The sequence below is a fragment of the Streptopelia decaocto genome, assembly GCF_964273445.1.
Source record: "Streptopelia decaocto genome assembly, chromosome: 19".
NCBI lineage: Eukaryota > Metazoa > Chordata > Aves > Columbiformes > Columbidae > Streptopelia > Streptopelia decaocto.
The window spans coordinates 609,107-631,959 of record NC_138674.1 but is presented as its reverse complement, the minus strand read 5'-3'; the positions used below and the strand labels follow the sequence as shown (position 1 = coordinate 631,959).

Sequence of the window (22,853 nt, the reverse complement as noted above, 5' to 3'; positions counted from 1 at the left end):
GGGGTCCCACCGGAGTGATGGGAACATGGGGGTCCCACTGGAGCGGTGGGAACGTGGGGGTCCCTCCGGAGTGATGGAAACGTGGGGTCCTGCTGGAGTGATGGGAACGTGGGGGTCCTGCCGGGGTGGTGGGAACGTGGGGGTCCTGCCAGAGCAGTACCGCAGCAAACAGGGGCCGGGGGCTCCAAGGGGTCCTGCTGCCGCGAGGTGCTAAACTGCATCTTCATCACCTAAAACCTCCTCAGGAACGCCCCTCCTGCCACGCTGCGCTGCGACTTGTTCAGGGCACCAGGCAAAGCTCGTCTGGCTCTTCCCAATTTAAGCGAGAAAGCAGCAATGAGATGCCGGGATCTGTTAATCTGGTTTGCACCAACAAATACAGACTTAGCAGAGGCCAGGGAGCCCACGAAAAGAGCAAACTCCGTTCCGATGGAAGTGTGAACGTGCTAAGCTGAGCCGCCCCTGCTCACTAACTGGAAAGCACAACTGACTGCTAATAATTTGGGGCCCTGTCTAATGTAAATACAGAACTAGAATATGCTCTTAGTACGCGGTTTCTGTCAGTTCACAGCTCTCCGTTTGGAGCAGCTCTGCCTAGACATGCAGATGTGCGCCGGCATCCGAGCCTGGGCTGAGACAAGCTCATGAATTAAGCGAACTCCTTTTGCTTTGGAACAGAAGAGCAACAACAACAACCCCCCCGACCTACCAGCTCCTTGTGTGTCTGGGTGCCAGGGACGTTACACCAGGATGGACTTTGGCGCAGCGGCCTCATTGTGCAGAACATGGGAGCGCTGTTCAGGAGCTGGAGGGCTGGGGAAAAGCTGTGATTGTCACAGAAAGGAGGCTGCGGCACCAGTGCGCAGCAGGACAGGCTGTTCTTTGTGCACAGAATGCACAGCCCTGTCCCTTCCTCCCCTGCTGTCCCTGGGAGGGCCTGGGCACCACCAGAAGGCAGCAGCAGACAGCCCGCAGTCTCACAGCCCCACGGACAGCACCTCTCTGTGCCCGTCACCCTGCCCGCAGGAGGCTGGTGTGGAATTCCTGCTTTCCGCAGCCCCTCCGTCGTCCCCGCGGCTCCGGGCAGCAGCAAAGGCTGCCAGGCGAGCGCAGCCCCGCTGATGCTGCAGGTGGGCTGCGACGCTCAGGGACGCTCGGCTGCGAAAAGCCAATTTCCCAGCCCACGGTGCAGCTCTCGAGCGTCTTGGCTGTAAATATCCCGAGCTGGCTGTGGGCAGGTGGGACGGCGAGGAGGAGACAGCCCCCACCTTCCCGCCAGCCCAGAAGCCGCCTGGGCCCCTGGCAGTGACTCATGTGCGATGGAGGAGCAGGCGTGCCGCGCCGTCTGCTGCTCCGCGTGAAGAACCAGGCAGGCCTGGCGTGAGCAGAGCGATGGAGACAGCTCTGCAGCGTCCGCGCGATGGGGAGCGCGCTGCACCCCCCAGAGCCGGGGCCGCAGGTGAACCTTCCGCCCGACGGAGGGGCTGCTGCAGAAACCCGCCAGCCCAGCCCTCGCTTGTCCCGTGGCGTGTGGGCGGCAGTCCTGCGTATGTCACCAGGGGAAGCGACAGATCTTGCTCGGAGCCGGCTGTGCCAGTTTAACACCCTGTCACTCACAGCCGCGGCACAGGTGTGACCCAAGGACACTGGTGCTCACCCTCCCGACCGAGCGGCGTGTCCTCAGCCTGCCGAGCTTCCCCTTAGGTTAGAAAGTCACTGCTGCTTCCATCCTTTTCTCTCCTTCTCCTCCTTTCCCTGCCTCTCTTCTCCAACCGCTCAGCTGCTCTAGCTGCCACCGAACTCTTGTTCAGTTTCTGGAGCAGCAAAATCTTCCTCCCGCTCACAGGCACCGACTGGGTGCTGCTGGCTGCCAAAGCGCCTTCCAGGCGCTGTGGGTGCAGCTCTGCCCTCCAGCTTGGAGACCGCTTTGCTTTTTAACAAGAGATAGAGCCCTGACAGCAGGAGCTGTGGCTGGGAGGATGGTTGTGGTCCATCCATCCCCTTCCAGCAGAAAAACATCTGCTTCTTTCGCACCACTCCAGGCTGGACGGGATTTCCTTCCAAAAGCTGGAGGCCCCTTGCACTTTGGTGCCTGTTTGGACAGGGCAGCAGTTGCTCCAGGACAAAGGGGGGTTCGTGTGGTTACTGTCACAACCGGCCCTACATCCCTGAGCTCGTGCGGGCCGGGCTAAAAGCAGAGCTTTGCTGCTGCAGCTCGTCGGGTCCAAATGTGGGAGCAGTGGGAGATACTCCAGCACAGTCACCTTGGTGTGTCTCCTTGTGGAAGTCTCCAGAGCATCGGCCCCACCATCACGGTGGTGGGAAACGGGCCAGAGGCGAATCCGAGAGGCTCATGTTCCCCTTCCTTCTTGCTGCCGAGGGGCAGCGTTCCTGCTGATGGCACCGGCAGCTCGGGTGACCGGGCAAGAGGGGACGATACAGCGCCCGCTCAGACCTGCCCCGCAGCGTGTGGAGGGCAGGCGGAGCAGTTTGCCCTTGAAGGGGAAACTCTCCTTGTTTTCCCATGGAAGGACAAAAGTAGTCCTGGGGCAAAGGCTTGGGTCTCTCGAGGTGAGGCGCCGCCATGCCCGCCGAGGCAGACGGTCTGGGCGCTGGTGTGAACGCGGAGCGGCTCCTCGCTGCTTTCCGTGCCGATCTCCGCAGGTATCGCTCTCCTCAGACCGACCTGCGCTGGCTGAGCTCCTGTAGCCCGGCAATACACACAATTCCTTCCACTTTCAGCCTAATGGAATGTATTATTTTCTCTCTTCCAACCACTCAGACTCATTTATAGCGATTTCAGAGCTCCAACCTGCCTCAGCAGTAATCCCTGCACATTTTGAGTTCGCTGAGCTGCTCGGTGCACAGCCTTGGAGCGCACCATCGAATCAAACGCTAAAAAAGCTGGAATCCACCGGGTGTTGCATTATACATGGGGAGGTTTCTCTCCTCCGCGGGGACGGCTCGCAGCAGAGAGCACGCCGAGGAGTGTTGTTCCAGCACAAACACATTTAAATGAGCCACAGTGAGAGCAGAATTGGTGTTAGGTTGGGAGGCTAAAATTGGATTGAAATTGGACATATTCACACACATACCATTGATCTCATCCGTCCTTACTTTACATATGTTGGATTTCCTGCTGCCAGTGTAGAGGAGCAGCTCTAAAATAAGCCCAAGGTATGTGGAGGGAGAGCAATATGTTCAAGCGGAATTACGATTTCACCTCTGGGTTTGCGGGAGCGGCAGCAATAAGGCCGGAGCTGCGTCTCGATCCACACCCCGGCTATGGGTGGGGTGTCCATCACAACGTTATTGACGCTGATACCGCCCGGGTGGGCCGGGGGGTCAGCAGCACCGGCGGGAACTGCAGACCCCGGCGTGGGACGGGGTGTCCTCCCCCCCACAGCAGGGCCTGGGGACACCTGGGTCCCCCCAACGCTCCTCACCCTGCGCTCGTGTCACCAGTTTGCCTGGGGAACCCTGTAAACCTTTGCCTCGGTTTCCCGCAGTGCCAAAAAGGAGGGGTAACACTCGTCAGGCCCACAAAGATTAATTACTTGGGCTTTGCGAGATGCTTCGCCCTGCTCAGAAGGACAGCGATGTTCTCCGGAGCTGGAAACCCGCCCTCTCCTCCTTCCCGCACTCGCCGCTTGCCATCTGCTGAAAAGACGACACAAATCCTCCATTACACTGCGCATTTTATTATCTCACCTCAGATTTTGTGGCTAATCTCTTTTACAGATTTCGTTCACATAAGTGGAGTGTTCTAGCTTCAGCGAGCTTTCTCTTCGGATTCTGCAGCGATCAGTCAGCTAAAAGGAAAAGAGAGGAAAGAACAAGTGTCCTTACATTTGTCATTCAGTCTTTCCCAGGCTTTATATATTGTTCCTCCCCCACAGCTCCCCAACTCAAAAGCTTGAAGGCAAAGTGAATTCAGCACAGCCAAACAGAACAACAACGCCCACGGGGACAGAGGGGACCCTCTTGTTTGGGGCCATTCAGCCCAGACAAGACAAAGGTCCATAGATAACACGGGTGAGACCCATCCAGCGCCCCGAGCCTGCGGGCAGCGGCTGGATCATGTAGATATTTCCCTTTGCAATTCCCATGCACCAAGAGCAAAGCCCAGGGCTGGGTTTGTCAGCACTCAGGACCTCAGACTGCAGCCAATTGTGGCTGTAATTAAGCGTTAGCGTTAAGCGCCGTGCAGGGAGCACGGTGTGCAGCTCTGCTCGGGTCTGTCCAGGTGCAGCTGGCGTTACGAGCTCTGTTGGAAATGGCGCCCTGGAGGACACGGAGTTTTGGGAGAGGAGCAGGAGCTGCGGGCAGTGCTGCGGTGCTGCCAACAGCCCGTAGCGGCTCCGGGGCGCAGGCAGCACCCCAGAGAGGGAACAACCGCCCACGAACACCAGAGCTGCCGGGGTATCTGAGCACTCTGCAGAGTGAGCAGACATGACACTGAAGCCCTTTGAGGAATATAAATATCTCCGCGATGACGAGCTGCTGAGAGGAGGGAAAGGCAGAGATGAGCCTCCTGGCAGTACCGTCTGGGGTGTCCTGCGACAGCTCCGCCAGCAGTTTCTCCAGGACACCTCGGTGGTTCTCCAGCTGCCGCGGGGTGAGCCGCATCCCCAGCACCGGGACCGCGAGCTGGGGAGGGAGAGAGAAGTGAGCAGGAAAGGCGCGGGGAGCAGAGGGGGGCGGTTGGGGTGCTGTGCGCCCGCCCCGCGCGGGTCGGCGGAGCCTGGGGCTGGTGTGAAGGGAGGACGATGATCCCTGTGTGGGGAGAAGCAACATTTTGAAGTCGCTGCAATCTTGTGCTGTTGAGAGCGCCAAAGTTTTCGCGCATTGGATCATCTCTGGGCTGACTCAGACACACAGATAAAAGTACCTCCTGGCAACAGAGACTGTGAAGAAGAAAATCATTTCTGAACCGTATAATCCCCCACTATCTCCCACCTCGACCCGGGAGCGATGGGCTGCGCGGCGCTGGCGAAGGCCCTGCCTCGGGAAGGGCTGCGATGGGGAGCCGTCCGCCCGCGGCCGCGGCCCCGCTGCGGCGCAGACCCACCCCAGGCAATCACAGTGGTTCCAGTCGCGGCTGGAGGCCCAGGAGGGCTGCTGGCTGTGGCGGGGGGCGTCAGACACTGCAATGTGCCGGTTATTTAATGCTTTGAACTGCGAATCCATGCTGTTTAAATCCTATTATCGATTGGTGGTGCACCGCACCTGCCAGAGTGCTTGCACATTAACGTGTGTCTTGGCCAAATTCCAGCCTAGCTAGGCTGGCTGCCTGCCCCGCTCGGTCTCCCCGCTTTGGGGTGGACCTGCACCCCCTTGCGCTGGCTGGGACCAGCCGTGCTCACCACGTGGGCAGGGCAAAGAGCTGGGAAAGCGACCCTGTCAGACCTGGTGACAGGTGGGCGCGCCCTCCGGGGCTCGGACGGGCACTCACATCCCTCTAACTGGCAATTTTCTGCTCGGCATCCAGACTTTGCGGGGGTGTGGTGCGCGGGCCCAGGTTTATACGAAAGGTCTTGCCGGTGCAGAGGACTGTGAGATCGGAGGTGACACCGGGCAGCTCATCTGGAGCTGGCGGAAAAGCGACAATTTAAACCCAGAGCTGAAGGGGAGCTGCAAGTTCCTGCCTTGCGGGTGGCTCCTGCCCTGGGCTCCTCGAGGCGCGCGGCTCAGTGTACCTGGATGCTCTTGGCCTCGCTGACGTCCGCAGCGGCTCGCTCCGAGAAGCCTTCCTGTTCCCGCCGCTGCAGCGCCGGCGGGGACTTCTTCTGCCCCGCTTTGCTCCTCTCCTCCTGCAGCTTCGGAGCACAGAGCAAAGGGGGCAGTGATGCTGGGATGAGGCACCGCGCGGGTACCAAACCCCCAGCCCCGACAGCACATACAGAGCTACAAGGGCTGCCATGTGTCAACGATCGATCTGGGGACCGTGCGTGGGTCCCCATCATCTTCCTCCAGGAGGCTGAAGGATGACTGTGCTCCCCACAGAAAGCAATCACTGTCCAAAAGCGGACAGCTGTTGGAAACAAGATTTTTCTCCCCGTATCAATGGCTGTGTTGTGTGGGGGAGGCTCGCCCGGCTGCATCTGAGCAGACGCAGGCTCAGAGCTGCCTGCCTGACACCTTTCAACACTATTCGTTTCACATCAAAAGAGAAAAATGTTCTCTGCACATCCCAGAGGTGACAACCATCTAGAGGATGGTTAATTATTTGTTACAACAAAAAGACCCATCAGAGTGGTGATGGGAGGCTGCAGCTCCTCTATAAAAATTACAGCCGCTAGCATGGAGGAAAGAAAAACGAGACCCAGTGTCTGCAGACGACAATCCCCACAGGTCTCTGAGTCCCCTTGTAAGGGAGCTCAGGCTCTTCCTTCCTAGTCTCACTTCTTATAAATTTGTCTCTGCCATCCCATAGCCCTCGACTTTGGGATGAGTGAGGGACTGTCAGTATCGCAACGTCCCCGTGGGAGCCGGAGCGAGGGCAGGACAGCGGGACGGCGCTAGGGACGGCGCTAGAGCCGGGGGGCGAGGAGAAGCCCCTTTCCTGCTCCCTCCGGGGCTCCCTGGCATTACCTGCATTTTCCTGAAGTCGCTCTGGGTGAAAAAGGGCACGAAGCCGTCGGTCTGCTCAGCCAGCATGGACACCACGTACACCACGAGCAACCCGGCCACCGCCTTCCTTGAAACCATCACGAGAGTCTGAATGGCACAGGGAAGAAGACACGGGGGTGATGGTGGAGGGAGCCCTTTGACAAGAAATCCCTTTGGCGCTTGATCAGCTGCAATCTCATTATCCACCAGCTAACTAGAGGGATATTTACTCTTCCAGTTGCTCATGAGCTGAGAACAGAAGTGTCTTGACTGACAACTCTCCTCTCGAACCTTTGTCTGTGAGCAGATCAGTTCTGGAGCGGGGTCTGCAGGGGCTGCGGGCCCAGCGCTGCCGCTCGGAGCCCCGCGGTCCAGCCCTCCATCGGTGCGGGTCCGGCCCTCCAGCTGTGCGGGTCCGGCCCTCCAGCTGTGCGGGTCCAGCCCTCCAGCTGTGCGGGTCCGGCCCTCCAGCTGTGCGGGTCCGGCGCCCCGCACGCCCCGAGCAGAACACTCCCCCGGTCCCGCTGGGACACAGCGGTGCCCTAGGAGCAAAACCTAAACACAGCTCTTCTGTTAAATTTCGGGTTCACATTCCTCACCCCTGAAAACCTGCCTTGGCGGACTGAGGCTCTTAGTGAGGCTCCCTGGGTCTGAGCGAGCGGGAAGGGCATTTGCCAGCCTGGCTCCGCAAAGCCCTGATATAAAGGGCTTTAAAAACTACCTTCTGAAGTGATTGAACAGTGACTCCATGTCAGCGGAGGACTTACGTAAACATTAAATGTTCTCTTTAAATATTAAAATATTCTCTCTGGACAAATTTAATGAAGTCTGGTCCCACAGCTTAACAACTCTACCTGATTGGAGCCTGATCCTTAATTAGTTTCAGAAACCTCTTAGTTTGGACGTTATTGAAAAGACATTGTTAGGTCAAGTTTGACCCCTAAATTAGATTTCCCATAAATATCAGCCGGTATTGAGCGGAGGGCCGGTGGAGTTAATAAATATTCCCTTTCCGCAGCCCTTGTCATTCGGTCCCTCTGCTGCCCCTTCTCCCCCTGCCCACCCGGCTGCCGCAATCCCGGCCGGGATCGCTCGGCACGTTGATGCGCACGTGTGCTGATAACACCGTGTTATTCATCTCAGCAGCATCAAACTTGTGTGCCTTTTCATTTATTCTTTCTATCGCCACAATAAAGCACTGCTGTATACAAAGGAGGAAACCCAGCCACCTCCTTCATCTCTTATTGACTCTCCCTTTGTGAATTGATTCTCTCCCTCTTCCCCCAGAGAAACACTCCCACACATTACTCCAGTCAAGAAATGTCAATTCTGAATGTCCCTTCCTCATTTTGTAAGCAGGACATGTCTCTCAGACCTGAGATCTCAGCTCGGTGCCTCTCCGGGCAGACGGTACTTTGTTGTTAGTGAATTTGCTTCCCGGCTACAAAGAGTGAGCGGAAAGCAGGAGGATCCCCGGCTCAGCATCGGCACAAGGTGCTGGGCGCAGCACCGCCCAGCGCCGCCCACGCCTGCAAATGGGGCGAAATGGCAATTTGGGGGCAGCAGGGTGAACATCCAGCCGGCACCGGCGTGAGCACAGTGACAGGAGAGCCCATCCGCCCAGCTGTCCGCCAAAGCACAACCAGCCCGTCAGTGTCCACAGGAACCGCCAGGACTCATTTTCGGTCCGTTGGGAGCGATCCTGTGGGCAGCCGGGGGTCCCCGTGCCCGCGTCAGTGTCTGCGCAGGACGAGCGGGGAGGCAGCAGCTGCAATCAGCGCTCGACGGCCGGCTCTGAGCAGAAAGCCCCTTTCCCCTGGTTTCAGCACCGATTTTGTCTCCTGTCTCTGGTCAGAGCTCTCTCTGCTGAAGCCAACAGGTGCTGGTGCTACCAGCACCCACCGGAGCGCCCGGCGCCCCCGCCCAGCCCGCGAGCGGCAGCGAGACCCCGCGCGTACCTGTGAGCGCAGCCCGGGACGCGGCAGCTCAGGCGCTTTCTTGCTCCGGTCCAGCCCGGGTGCTCCTGCTGGATCTCGCCCCTTTATATCCGCGCCGGGGTGCGGCACCGCGGCATCGCCGACCCGCGGCTGCCTGGCGCGCGTGGAAACGGGCCTGCGGGCGGGAGCATCTCATCTGCAGCGGGTCTCTAGGAGGTTCTCATCTCCAGGAAGATCCCCGCTCCCCGGGCAGCTCTTCGCGCTCCCACCGCTGGGCAGGCTCCCTAAGGCACAGTTCTCGCTGCCTCCGTTTCCCCGTCTGTAAGATAGAGAAATTCCTCTCTCTCGACTTGTCTTTGTAGATCGTGAGCCCTCGGGATAAAGCTTTTACGAGGTGACTGTACCAGCAGTAAGGTGGTGCCTGTGGCTTAATTCTGTTTCTACAGTAACGTGGACAATTCACAATACCAACTATGTTGCCACAAAGTAAGCATAATGCAGGATGAAGTTTGACCCACCAGCATTGCAAAAAGCACAGATTTAAGCTAATAAATCCCCTGGCAGGATCTAGAGCGAAATACTAAAATAATAAAGAAGACTATACATGCTAAATCTATCACCAAAAAGCTTCATAAACGCAGCAGACAAGTGGGGTGACATCAAAGCACTGCAGGGGATTTCTCTCTCCATTCTGAGTCTCCATGTGGCCCCTTTTACCATCCTGAGCATCTTGTGGTCCTGGACACACACAAACCTCTGCATGGACACAAACACGGTGCAGAGCAAGTGACTTGTGCAGAATCTCACCTTGGGCCTCCCGAGACCCTCAGACGCCGGGGGGTTTGGGATCAGAAACACCCCAGTGCCTCTCACAGCCGGGCGCCAACGCTCCAGGAAACCCGAGCGCAACCCGGCGAGACGAAAGAGGAAACAATGAGCTGGGGAGGCAATGAAAGGCTCCTGCATCAAGCGTTTGACGGGTGCAGAGGGCGCGCGTGCCTGCCCGGCCGGGTACCAACCCCGCACTGCTGGCATTTGCTGCACACGAGGGGACAAGCGCCCTCGCCCAGCCCGGAAAATGCCTTTTGTGCCCCAGCTGCGGCGCAGCCGTCGATGCGCTGGGTACACAGGCTCCGCGCCGCTCCGCGCCGCCTTCGGGATTATTTCCCCCTCCCTTTGCTAAAGAATTTGCGCAAAGCCCATTTGACACCGGTTCTCATTTTAATTGACTTTTCCAGTATTTTTTCCGTGGTTATGATGGATGCAGCTGACGAGTCAGCAGATGGCGTTGGGAAGTGACAAATTAATTACCAAGAAAGGTCACTTTTTCAAAGCACTAAACTTTCCCGTGCCTTGTCCTCTTCTACCTCAAAAATGTGGCTGGCTGACAGGTTTCCCATCCATCTGCGATGAAACTTTCTGCGTTGGAAAGGACAACCTTTAAAATAAAAAGGGAAGATGAAAATTAATCATCTCTGTATTAGCTGCACGCTGCCTGCCAGGTTCACCTCTTAATTACGCAAGAGTATTCAAAACGGAGAGGAAACCAGAGTTGGAAAAAGGGACCCGACCCCCCAACTTCTCCAGCGGCGGCACCGGAGCAGGCGGAGCAACAGGCGGCTCTTGGCTGCGGGTTTGCCCATAAAGCGGCTTCAGCACGTCCCATTGCCCGTGCAGAACGAGAGTAAATGAAAATAAAACTCAGCTGGTAATCTCATCCCCAGCATTACAACGCTAAACCCAGTCCTGCTGCAATCCCTGCAGCCATTTGCAACCTGCAGCGCCCCGAAACTCTCCTTGTTTTATGAAGCGAAATCGCAGTAGAGGTTAGGAGCTCAACAAAAATATGATGTACAGAATGGAGCTGCTTGCAGCTCTGCCCGTACCTAAAGTGAAACGCTTGCCATAATTGGGAGCAATTTGAAGAGGAACCTGGCAGCAGCAAAGTCCATTAAGCCGCGTATCAGTTGCAGCGTCAAGGAACTGGGAACACGAGCTCCCCGTGCCAGCGCCGCGGAGCATTTGTCTCCCTGTGCTGTCCTTTCCCTCCAGCCGCTCTGTGCTCGGCTGTTTTGGCAAGCGGGCTGCATAAAAAACTGGAGATGGACGCCAGCGCGAGTCTGAAGCTGCAATTCAGCCGCAGGGTAACGCAGAGGGAGGCGGGGAGGACGCGGCTCCGCGCGCGCCCGTCTGCTCCCACCGCAGCCATGGGCGCGGAGAAAACGCGTCCCCAGGTCCCATTGCGCACGGGAACATCCATCTCACCCCGCTCATGGCAAATCACGCCTGCTCAGGTCAAACCGCGGCACTCGCTCTGCCCATTCCTGAGCCGCACGGCGGTGCCAGCCTGGGTAAGAGGCCCATTCTCCCTCCCAGTCGGGGGGCAGGAGCAGACACCCCGTTCCCACCGCCCCACGGCGTCCCGGCCGCGCTGCGGGTGGCGCGGGCGCTGCCGCCTGCCCCGCGCTCCTCACGAATACAGCACCAGCGGCAAATCCTAATGCCGCTTTCGAAATATTAACGCTAGATAAATATTTGAAGAATCGCAGGCTTAAAACACATGTTAATTTGCGGCATAAATATTTTAAGGGCGCAGATTTTCCCCGCGCTTGCCTGGCGCCCACTTGAATTTCTCCCCGCCGCTGGGTGCTGTAATTCACAGTAATTCGCAGTAATTCACGGCTGCGCAGCCGCGCCGGGTGAGAATCGACAGCGAGGATTTAACTCCTGCTGACTCCCAAAAACAGTTCGCCCTCCTGGTTCCAGCAGCAAATCATGAACCCTCAGATTAACGGGGAATTTGTCTGGCGGCGTTTCCACAGGGACCCAGCACCGCGGCCGTGGGTGGCGGCGGCTGGGGCGCCCGTGGGGGCAGCGGCTCGGGCGCCCGTGGGTGGCGGTGGCTCGGGCGCCCGTGGGCGCGGGACGGGGACGCGCTGCAGGGCAGGGCTGTCCCACCGACCTGGTTTACCTGCAAACACCGTTCTCTGCAGCTCTCCAGCACCAGCGTCTCCAGGAGCGCCCGGGGAAGCAGCGTCTTCGCAGACCCGTCTTCGGCGTCTCGCCGGGCTCCTCTGCGTCCCCAGCGCACCTGCAAGACCTCCCCACGGGCAATTAAATCCTGACGAGCGATTGCTGCACCGCAAAACGCCAGAACCTGGCTGGAAACCGGGCCTGGACACCCCTAAACTGGGGACACCTGGAAATTCTGCGCGCTGCCTCAGTTTCTCCACGGAAGGACAAAAGAAAGAGGAAAGCGCGTGTCTGGCCATGGACGGGACAGACTCAGCTGTGCTACCGCGGTGGGGGGATCGGGCACGGCCAAGGCGTCCCATTGAAAACAATCATCTGCCATCGGCATTAACAACCAAAACCAAACCAACCCACCCACAAACCAACCAAAACCCTACCTTTTTTAATAAAGCAGATTTCTGCACTTATAAGAACTTTCTAGTCTCTCAAACAAGGAAAAAATAAATAAGATAATAATGCTGCTTTGCTTTGCTTTTCTTCATTTTTGGTCACTCCTTTGCCATTCTCTCCCAGATCTGGAACAAGCGAAGGGAGAAGGGAGAGGAGGTGAGAAAACAAGATTGGATGCATCTCATCTTGGTTTTCAAATCCAAAGCAGCGGGTTTCCACTCGCAGGCTCGGGAACGCTCCAGGCACGGCAGAGCCGCGGGCTCAGGAGCCGCGCGGGCCGGGGCGGCCGCGCCTCGGGCGCCGGGGGGTGACGGTCAGAGCCGGGCCGCGAGCCCCGGCCGGCGCACGGAAAGCACCAGCGGCTCCGCAAAGGGGCCCCCGCCCCACTCACGGGGAGGATTTATTGGATTTGATGGAAGAGCAATTTAGCCTTTACACACACCAGTCACCCACTGACCTTCTGTTTCCTTATTACCTCCTTTACCCCCCCTACTGTTCCCGTATCAAACAACAATATATCAGGTTAAGCACAGCAAGACGAAAGGCTAAAGCACCAAGAAGTGCATTAAACGGCTGCGTTGCAGGGCTGTTCAGGGCAGCGGGAGGATGATGTACGGTATTCCTGCTTGCACGGGGACACAGATGCCGTTTGTGGGGGGCAGATGCCGTTTGTGGGGGGCAGATGCCGTTTGCGGGGGGCAGATGCGTTTGCTGAGCCGGGCTGAGAGCAGCCAGGACCCGACCTCCTGCCTTCGCAGCCATGTCCATGGGGACCATCTACCCGTGGCAGAACTGGAGCCTGAAACGGCCCCGCTGTGCTCAGCGCTGCCAGCCCCCGAGATTCCCTGATACAGCGAACTGGATTATGCTGGATGCCCAGGATTTATCAGCGCTTTCAACGGAGAGTTGCCCGTCTCATTCCAGAAACCCTCAGAAGTTAATAGTAGTTTATCTGCAACAGGGCAGAAGCGTTTGCCGCTGCTTTATCTCCTTTCAGGCTCGCAAGGCACCGATTCATTCCGCAAGGCAACAAGACCCAGGGTGAGATGCCCTCAGGGGAAGCGGAGGCAGCGCACGTGGCCCGGCTGGGACAACCAGCGGGAAACCTCGCGCAGAAAGACCTGCAGACACATCCGGGCCTGTCCCGGCAAATCCGATCCCAGCACCGGGCTCAAATTTGATAAAACATCAGTTTAATCCATGGATATTTTGCTCAGGTGATGAGCAGCAACCTCAGGGAAAGCCTCTCAACCACAAAGGCTTTAGAGGGCTAAGCGGTGATGATCGGGAGCTCAGGAAAATAAAGGTTAATGAAAAGAGTGGGGGGAAAAAAACCCAATCAATGTTTTTTGACCATCCTACCATGGGTTCGCTCACCCGCGTGGGGCTGCCCCGTCTGCCGCCCTCGTGCTGCAGGACCACGCGCTCACGGGGTTTGTGCAGAGCCTCAGGGAGCACAACGAGGCAGCAAAGGGAGCAGGAGCTGCCAGAGAAAAGCCTTGTTGTGCCAACGTGGGGCTCGATGTGCGAGGGGAATCGGTGCAAACCTGGTGTCAGCGGCTCAGGTTGAGCCCCGAGCCAGGGCCGTTATGTAAAGGGACGGGGAGAAGCCCGGGGCTGGATGGAAGAAACGAATCCAATTACAGGATGAAGGGCAGAGGGAGAGAAAAGACACGTTTGGTCTGGAGCAAATCCCTGGAAGGCTTTAGAGCAGGGGCAGCAAGAAGAGGATGAGAATGAGTTGCAGTGCGGACACCCAACCGTCACCGGCAGGGCCGGGGGCCTCAAAACGGGCAGGAAGGAGGGGAAGGGGCTCCCAGCTGGCTGGAGTGCGGCCGGGATGCAACAAGAGACCCAAACCACATCAGGACGCGGCTCCTGCGGGAGCTGGAACGGCAGGTTGGCTGCTCACCGTCCCCATCGAGCCAGAACACCAGCCAGGCCCTGCGGGGGGCGGACAACAAGCGAGCAAACCCCAAATTTCCTCTGTACTGTTGCCCAAGAGATTATAACCCAGTTTACTGTGTCACGGCAGTGTGCGGGCTCCCACGGCAAAGCAAGGGCTCCGCACTAGAAACGGAAAAACATTGACCCAGTTATGACAAAATGAAAGAGCACGTATAAAGCATCGCTGCAGAGCGCTACGAACATCCACAATTAAGGCTTCCAGGAATTACAGGGTTCAACTTCAAATGAGGTTTACAAATTAAAAATAAAAGAGCTGGATTATTTCTATTTGCCTAAACCCCCTTCTCTGGCTGCTCAGCCGTTCTCAAAGCTGGGCCACGGCTGCTGCTGGACGCTGCAGAACAAAGGTGCCGGTGCTACCCTCTCGCATCCCTCGGGAACTGAACAAAAGCCTCTCTGAGCCTGCAGTGAAGCACCTGCCGGGAGCCGGGCAGAGCAGAGCTTGGACACAGGAGCTGCACCCAGATCCTGCATCCCAGCGAACCCCTCCTGATGGGTTCAACAGCCCAGAAACCAGAGCAGCACCCGGCCAGGGCTGACTGCGCTTTGCGAGACAGCATCTCGGGAGCAGACGGCGGCCCTGGCCAGGGCTGGTTTGCTCCATCGCACAGCTGGGAGGCGCAGGGAAACGCGCTGGTGCTGCAGGGACACCCTGGCTGTGCCGCGGCCATGGGGACGCGCTGGCTGTGCCGGGGACACGGAACGCGCTGGTTGTGCCGGGGACACGGAACACGCTGGCTGTGCCGGTGCCGCGGGGACATGCCGGCTGTGCCGGTGCCGTGCCGGATGTTCGCCCCGCGCTGCGCGTGGCCGCTCAGACTGTCTTGCAAACCTGCCTACTCCGCTACAGCCCCGGTTTATCACTTCGTTAGAAGTGTTGACAGCACCACACGGAGCGGTGCAGGTTCACAGCTGAGCCGGGATTGCTCAGCTCCTTGGCAAGAAAATGACAGGTCCTGACGACTTTCTGTCTCCCCGAGGAAACCCTGCGGTGCTCGCAGGGACGGCACCTGGATCGGCAGCAGGAGGAAAAGCCTGGAGGTGACAGGGCCCTGCCTGCTCGTGAACACGGGCACATGGGCTGAGGTTGGCGGAGGTGAAGCTCTGCTCTCTGCTGCCGGGCAGAGCTGGGAGAAGGAGCCGTGACAGGGAACCCGCTCGCAAAGCAGGAGCTGCGGTTCCTCCTGCCCAGCGCCCGCGGCACAGCCCCTGTGGGCTGCAGGCAGGCAGGACGGGCTGCTGAGCGCCCGTCTCTGTGGGGAGAGCAGTGAGCGCATGGCACCAACAGCCTCCTCCGCACCAGCAGCTCCTGGTCCTGGATGGGTGCAACCCTGCAAACCGGGGCACAGCTAATCCCCGCTGCGAGAGGAACGGCCCACCGAACCGAATTGTAAATACATCTGTGTCCTCCTTCTCCCGGCCACACATTTAAATCTATTTGATCCACTCTAATGGATTGATCTACAAGTTTGTGCACACACATCCTGCTTTGGACAGGGTGGCTGGCAGCGCCTCGCCCATCACGAGCTGTCAGCTCCGCTCAGCCTCACCTCCGCCGGGAACCAATCCAATTACAGGATAAAGGGTTTTCTTCCCCTCCATATGGTCTCTATAACGCTCCAGCTTTATCTTGCTTTAACCCCTTTCCTGGCGGGGGAGCTCACCAGCCCGGCGTAAGCGGCTCAGCGCCGCGGCCGCGCGGCTGCCACCCGATACGGGAAACGGGGCGTCCCGGGGCCGCTCCGCGAGGTCCGCACCGTCCCCCCCCTCCTGCCCCGCGGGGAGGAACGAGCCCCTCCAGACGGGACGCCGAGGGCACCGCACAGAACCAGCCCAGAGCACAACAGCGCAGTCTGCGCTCAGCGCTGGTGCTCGTGACTGAGGTTTAAGTCCAGTGCATTAGTCCATCACCAGACCTGAAGCACAGCTGTGTGCTGCACGGCTGATTTCTATCGCACATCTCTTGGGGAAGCTGCGCCGGTGCCTTTGCCCCGGCAGCAAAGAGCCTTGCACAGGAACGGGCACCGCAAAGGGTCCCAGCTGCCACCGCTCCGGGAAACCCACGTCCCCGGCACCGCTGGCGCTGCCTGTCACCGCAGCCGGTGAACCAACCGGTGAACCAACCGTATCGGCTCAGTGCAAGTCAGTTATTTGATTATAATTATCCCTCCTTGCTTTACACAGGACATGAAAGCCCAGAGAGGCTCAGGGCTCCGTCACGCAATGTGCTGACAAACAATGAATAAGAGACAATCTCATCTCAAAGAGCTTAGCAAAGCAGAAAAAAAACCTGCGAGAGGGAAGAAAACCCTTCTTTTTCTTAAGGACGAACGCAAAGAAAACAAGCCTCTCCTCTCTCATTAAACAAGGCCTGAATTTTGCCGTCGCCGCCTTTGTCATAGAGTAAGCACAGAAAACAATTGCGAGCTCTCTGGGAGCCAGCCCGTAAGGTTCCCCTGCTAAGAGACACCAAATTAAAGCCATCACTTTCCATTTCTGCGACAGAGACAGAAGCGAGGTTGCATTCAGGACACGTCCTGGAGGAACCAGCTCTCCTCCCCGGTGTCGTTTTCCTAACGCCGGGTTTACGCGAGGCCTCGGCCATCGCTCCGGCTGCCCCTGACCCGCCGGCAGCTCTAAATCCACTCGCCGCGGGTATCGACACCAACCTCGGCCTCGAATCGCAGGGCAAGCGGAGCCCGGGAAGGGACAGACCCCGTTAGCACCACGGGGCGACCTGGGCTCACCCGCTCCGTGTCCCGCTCCCAACAGGGGAAAAGCCCCGGTCCGGGTCTAGGGGAAGGTGAAGGTCCTGGTCTCTGGATGGTCTCCGGGTACCACAACTGAGGGCCCATGTGCACACAGCTCAGCTGGAAGAGCGAGCGGAGAGGGGCCACGATCCAGGAAAAGCCTCCGTGCACAAAACGCTGCTGATCTGCTCCCCCAGCACCCAAACCAGATGCGTTTTGCCCCCTCTGCCCACAGCTCCGCGTCATTTGTATGGCCCCAGGACAGACCGGACACCGCAAAGACGTGGCGGAAAGTCTCCCAGGGACGGGAGGTGCAAATTACTTTCTGGGAGATGAAAATGGACTTTCCCATGAGACAGCGCGTTCATCCACAGAACCCGGGAAAGCCCCGGAGCTCTCAGCTGCTGCTGCCACCGACAGCGCGCTCCGAGTCCTTTGGAGCTGGACCATCATAGCAAAATCTTCTAGCTGAAAAGGGTTGATTTCTGCCACGGAAGTTGAGAGGGACACCGGCACCGAGAGGCACGTCTGTACCTGTCTGTTTGTGTATTAGCTTTTCTGGCCTCTCCTTTCATGTTCAATAAATTCTGCAAAAAGTGCACCCAGAAGCCTGACTGCAGGCAGGAGAGGCAGGAAACGCCTCAGGGGAAGCTTTGCGAGCAGGCCCTGGGTCCTCAACAGGAAACTCTGGAGTTTCTCAAGTAAGAGCTTGTGTTCAGACGAGAAAAGACCTGGACCAGGAATTCGATGAGCGGCGGTTCCACGGACGTGCAGTGAGACACGTCCGAGAGCCGCGGCCCTCGGTGGGGATTCCTCGTCCCAGGACACCCGAGGTTTATGTGACCCACTTACTCTCAGCACGTCCCGGTTCAGAGAGCTCAGCAGGGCAGGACCAGGACACCGCTCACCCCCCCACGCCCTTGGCCTCCAGCTCCCAGACCTCAGTCATTCATTCATCTGTTCATTCATCCATTCACAAGACAGCATGGACTTTTTCCATCCACCTTGTCTTGGCGAAGGTGGGAAAGAGGCTCACAGCTTACCGCATTAACAGATCAGGGCCATTAACGCCACCACGTCAGAGATTAATGGAAGAGCTTCGCTAAGGCGCCTTAGGCAGGTCTCCTGGAGAAGGAGCGCCCATGACCCAGGAGGAAAAGATGAGGAAAGAGCTTGGGATGGAACACCGAGGCTCCAAGCTGGCACTGGCCCTGCTGAGAAGGGTTTCAGAGTCTTGTGTGTGCTGGGATGGGGATCCCACATCCCAAACTGACTGGTGAGAGACCAGGAGAAGCTTCTTCCCATCCACCTGCTCTCCCAGTGGGGCTGGTCATGGCAGCAGAGCTGGGTTTTGCTCGGTGATGGAGACACCAGGCAGCACCCACCAAGCCAGGCAGCCAAGCACGGAGCAGCCAGAGCCAAGCCCACGGCTCAGACCCACAGAGCGGGGTCCAGTCTCCCCCGGTGCCCTCCCCAGGTCAGTGGGGCAGAGCCGAGCTGGGAGCCCTCCAGCCGCCCAGGACACCCAGGGACAGGCTGTGGCCACCGCGGACCCAGCACAGGCCACTTCCCCACCCATCACCCAACGCAGCCGCTCGCCAGCCCGCCCGCTCCTCCTGCCTCTGCCCCTCTTCCAAAGGGGCCCCCACCCCCTGTCCCTTCCTCCCCCAACCCCTTAAACAATATTAAACACTTAATGGCAATTAATACGCTTTAATGCAGGTTTTGGGGCCAACTGGCTGCTTAGAGGGTGCTTAGACCATCAGCCCCTCTCAATCCCGTTGCCCTTGTCACTGGAAGTTAGCTGAGCCCCTAATCCAGCCTCCCCCCGCGCTCCCGAGACGAGGCCCCAGGCTATAAAACCTCCCCGGCTCCGCCGCCCTGGGCACGGAGCAGGGCCAGCGGCCGCCTCCCGGCCCCCGCCATCCACTGCTCTTCCTATTCTGTCGCTCTTTGAGGGGGGAGGACCCTTCAGCTGGGTATTTTCCACATTGGGGGGTGGGACTTTTAAAATTTTTTTTAATTGGGGTTGAAGGAAAATTCCTTAGAAAAATCAAAGCATTTGCTTTAAACAAACACCCTTAAAGCAAAGCCGCTGCTGTACCACTGGCAGGATGAACGGGACAGAAGGTATCAATTTTTACGTGCCTATGTCCAACAAGACAGGGGTGGTGCGAAGCCCCTTCGAGTATCCCCAGTACTACCTGGCCGAGCCCTGGAAATACCGCATCGTGTGCTGCTACATCTTCTTCCTCATCTCCACCGGTTTGCCCATCAACCTCCTCACCCTCCTGGTCACCTTCAAACACAAGAAGCTCCGGCAGCCGCTCAACTACATCCTGGTCAACTTGGCGGTGGCCGACCTCTTCATGGCCTGTTTTGGCTTCACCGTCACCTTCTACACCGCCTGGAACGGCTACTTCGTCTTCGGGCCCGTCGGCTGTGCCGTTGAGGGCTTCTTCGCCACGCTGGGAGGTAATGCCGTGGGGCGGGAGGTTGGCAGGGGTGACTCCAGGGCTTTAGGAGCCCCATTCCGTCCCTCCATCACACTGCGATGGTGGCGATGCACGCAGCACCTTCTCCAGAAAGCCGCCTGCGTGCCACCGCGGTGTCACCGCGTGTTGTGCAGGGCAGAGCTCGCCAGGCAAAGTGCTGCTTCCCTCTGATGGGGATGGAAAGAGAGATTAACGCAGGTTTGACCTCGATGCCGAGAAGCACCATCTCACAACAAGCAGGGCAGCTGCAAGGGGGCGCGAAGGGGCCTGGGAAGGGATCCCTGTTTGCAGGACCAAACCCGGGGGGACCTGCCCGCACGCCCAGCGCGTGCTTGGGGGTGTCACACTGACGGCGCACGGCTGCTGGAGGGGAACACACGGCCTTGAAGCCACGTCAAGCATCTTCGCCAAAATGCTTCCATTTTGGGACAAGGTGGAGTGTTGGGGAAGGTTCGGGGGGAACAGACATCCCTTGGGAGAGACCCCGCACGGGGACATGGGGAGGGGAGACAAGGAGAGGGGCCCCGCTCATCTGGAGCCAAAGGCAAGCGGCGGCAGCTCGGAAGCCCCGGAGAGCAGCAGCGCGGCCGGAGGCGGGCGCAGGTTTGCGCAGAACCGGGGACGGCGGGCGCTGCCGCAGCTCTTGTCCCAATGCACCGATCTGGGTGCCCTCGAGCCGCTCAGCTCATTTCTCAGGGACACGAACCGCGCCGACGCTGCGCCCTGCAGAACGCGCCGTGCTAACAGGAAAACGCACTTTGCAGCCGGCGCCCACGCGGCACTCGAGACGGATCCGACGCCCGCTCGGCCTCGAGCAGCGATCCATAACCACGGCAAGGACTCACGCTGTTCTCCCCCTAAATGGGGCAATTTCCCGCAACGATGCTGATCTGAAAATCTAATAAAAAAGGATGGATGTCCTGCCAGACAAAAGCAAAGCTAAATGTCCTGATCTAAGCCAAGGACTGGGGAACTGGTATCGGTGCCAGAAGATCATAGAGGCTGCACCGTTTCTGATCCGGCGGGCTGTGCGCTTGCCGCAGCGCTACCGGCCCCTCCGAGGTTCGTGTCTGGTGAAGAACAAGGCGGCTGCTGCTCGCAGGGAGGAAAGTTTGCTGGGAAGCAGCAGCGCGAGCAGCAGGTCCCCGCGAATCCCCGCGCAGGGTGTAGTTATCAGCAGATTATCCCAGCTGGGGGCATTAGCAGGCTTACAGCACCGACTGAACGCTCCCAATCCCCTGAAGTTTAATTATCCCTTATAAATACATGTGCAGGCATGCCCACCCACACCGCCTCCCACACACACCTCCCCCTGAGCCGGCACCGGCGGGAGGCTCACGAAATACACATTTAAAGGCATCAACAGGTTTGGGCGCATCTGGCATCTTTGCCGGAAATCGTGCTTCCTCACACCCAGGTGGAATTCGCCCCCTCGATTTCTAAATTATTAAGGATCCGTCATGATCCCTCCTCCGCCGCCAGCGCCCCGCGGCAGCAGACGCTCCCGCGGCCCCCAGAGCTGCTCGGTACAGCGGGACGTTCTCAGTTATTCACTGGGATGCTGGTTATCCCTTGCTGACCCAGCCCCTCGGTCCCCTCTGCTCTTTGCTGTGACCACGAAGGGAAGATCAAGCCCGGAGCAGCTCCCACCTCCACCCTGCACTCTTGTCCTCTCCCTCCTGCAGGTCAAGTCGCTCTGTGGTCCCTGGTCGTCTTGGCCATCGAGCGCTACATCGTCGTCTGCAAACCCATGGGAAACTTCCGCTTCTCCGCGTCCCACGCCATGATGGGCATCGCTTTCACCTGGATCATGGCCTTTTCCTGCGCCGCTCCCCCGCTCTTCGGCTGGTCCAGGTGGGTGCGAGGGTGCTCAGCACAGCCCCGGCTGCTCAGCAAACACCCCAGGGACAGGAGACGCGTTTGGGGTCAGACCTGACGCTGGGCTGCAGGTCAGAGGCAACGGGGCAGTCAGAACAGAGACAGGACCTCAGGCGCCAGCCCCACCACGGCTCAGTGTCCCCTGACCCCAGCAGCCACGGGCTCAGCACCCCCTGCTGCAACGGCCCTTCGTGCTCCCTTTGCGTTCTGCAGAGAAAGGGGCTCACGGGCACGGCTCATCCCCACGGCAGAGCCACGGGGACCCGCACGCTGCGGAGCCCGCGCAGCCGGGGCCGCGGGGCACAGAGGGTCACCCAACACACACCCGCACTCCCTCAGCATCCCCACCCCCGGGAACTCGGCCCCCGGGCTGCGCCCCCCGCGGCGGCCCCAGGGGGGACCCCGGTGCAGACCCCGACCTTTCCCCGGCAGATACATGCCCGAGGGGATGCAGTGCTCCTGCGGCCCCGACTACTACACACACAACCCCGACTACCACAACGAGTCCTACGTCCTCTACATGTTCATCATCCACTTCATCATCCCCGTCGTGGTCATTTTCTTCTCCTACGGGCGCCTCATCTGCAAAGTCCGAGAGGTAACGCTGGGAGGGGACGGAGGGGACGGGGTGGGGGGCTCGGGCGGGGGGTTGGTGACCCGGGGTGCCCTCACTGCCCCCCGCCCGCAGGCAGCCGCCCAGCAGCAGGAGTCGGCCACCACCCAGAAGGCCGAGAAGGAGGTGACGCGGATGGTGATCCTGATGGTGCTGGGGTTCATGCTGGCCTGGACGCCCTACGCCGTGGTGGCGTTCTGGATCTTCACCAACAAGGGCGCGGACTTCACCGCCACGCTCATGGCCGTGCCTGCCTTCTTCTCCAAGAGCTCCTCCCTCTACAACCCCATCATCTATGTCCTCATGAACAAGCAGGTGAGCTGCCCCATGCCATGCACGGTCACCCTTTACCTGGGCTCACCCAGGGTCACCGCAGGCACCGTCCTCCTCCCCGCAAGTGACGCAGCCAGCTGGGGGCTGTCAGCACCGCGGCACGTCCCCGCTGGCCCCCGGTGCCACCGCCCTCTGCTTTCCTCCCTCCTTCAGTTCCGCAACTGCATGATCACCACAATCTGCTGCGGCAAGAACCCCTTTGGGGATGAAGATGTCTCCTCCACCGTATCCCAGAGCAAAACCGAGGTCTCCTCTGTCTCCTCCAGCCAAGTATCACCTGCATAGACCATGGACAGTTTGAACTGGGGCGACCCAGCGCTCGGGGACCGAGACAGACCCCCAGACACCCCCAGTCTCAGTTCACGCAGCCCCTCCTTGTGCACCAACACCCCCCCCGCACCTGCACCTCGCTGGGCACCCGCTGCAGCAGCGTCCCCATCCCCCAGCACGCTCACGGGCTGGTGCAAACACGGCCCCCCCACCCCAACACAGCCCCTCGCGGGGTGCCCGGTCCCTTCCCCAGCTCCAGCGCTTTTGGGGACTGTCCCTGGGCCAGCGAACCCCCTGCTCTGTTCCCAGGGTGTTCAACAGCAGCGGCCGGGAGAACCCCCGCCTCTAACGCCCTCCTCCCCAGAACACGTTCCCTGCCGCCATCCCCTCGCTTCCCACGGCTCAGCGCAGCGGCTGCCCCGGTCCCACCAGAGCACCGCTGCAGCGCCCCCGGCAGCACCAGCCCGGGCCGGAGCGGCCCCAGCGCCCAGCGGGGTCACCGGGGCTGCACCCCCACCGCGGCACAGCCCCGGGACCGACACCCGCACAGTCCTTGTAAACCACCTCACACACG

At 59.3% G+C, this 22,853-nt stretch overlaps 1 protein-coding gene across 1 annotated transcript; it reads left to right on the top strand.

Annotated features, from left to right (window-relative positions):
* Nucleotides 1–18,804: 18,804 nt before the first annotated feature.
* LOC309448053 (green-sensitive opsin) lies at nucleotides 18,805–22,294 on the top strand (the record flags this gene model as incomplete). The annotated part of the gene is made up of 5 exons (XM_082069254.1): nucleotides 18,805–19,165; nucleotides 20,871–21,039; nucleotides 21,496–21,661; nucleotides 21,752–21,991; nucleotides 22,163–22,294. The coding sequence occupies 5 exons, from the start codon at nucleotides 18,805–18,807 to the stop codon at nucleotides 22,292–22,294; spliced, it is 1,068 nt and encodes a 355-aa protein (XP_081925380.1).
* Between the last annotated feature and the right edge of the window lie 559 nt (nucleotides 22,295–22,853).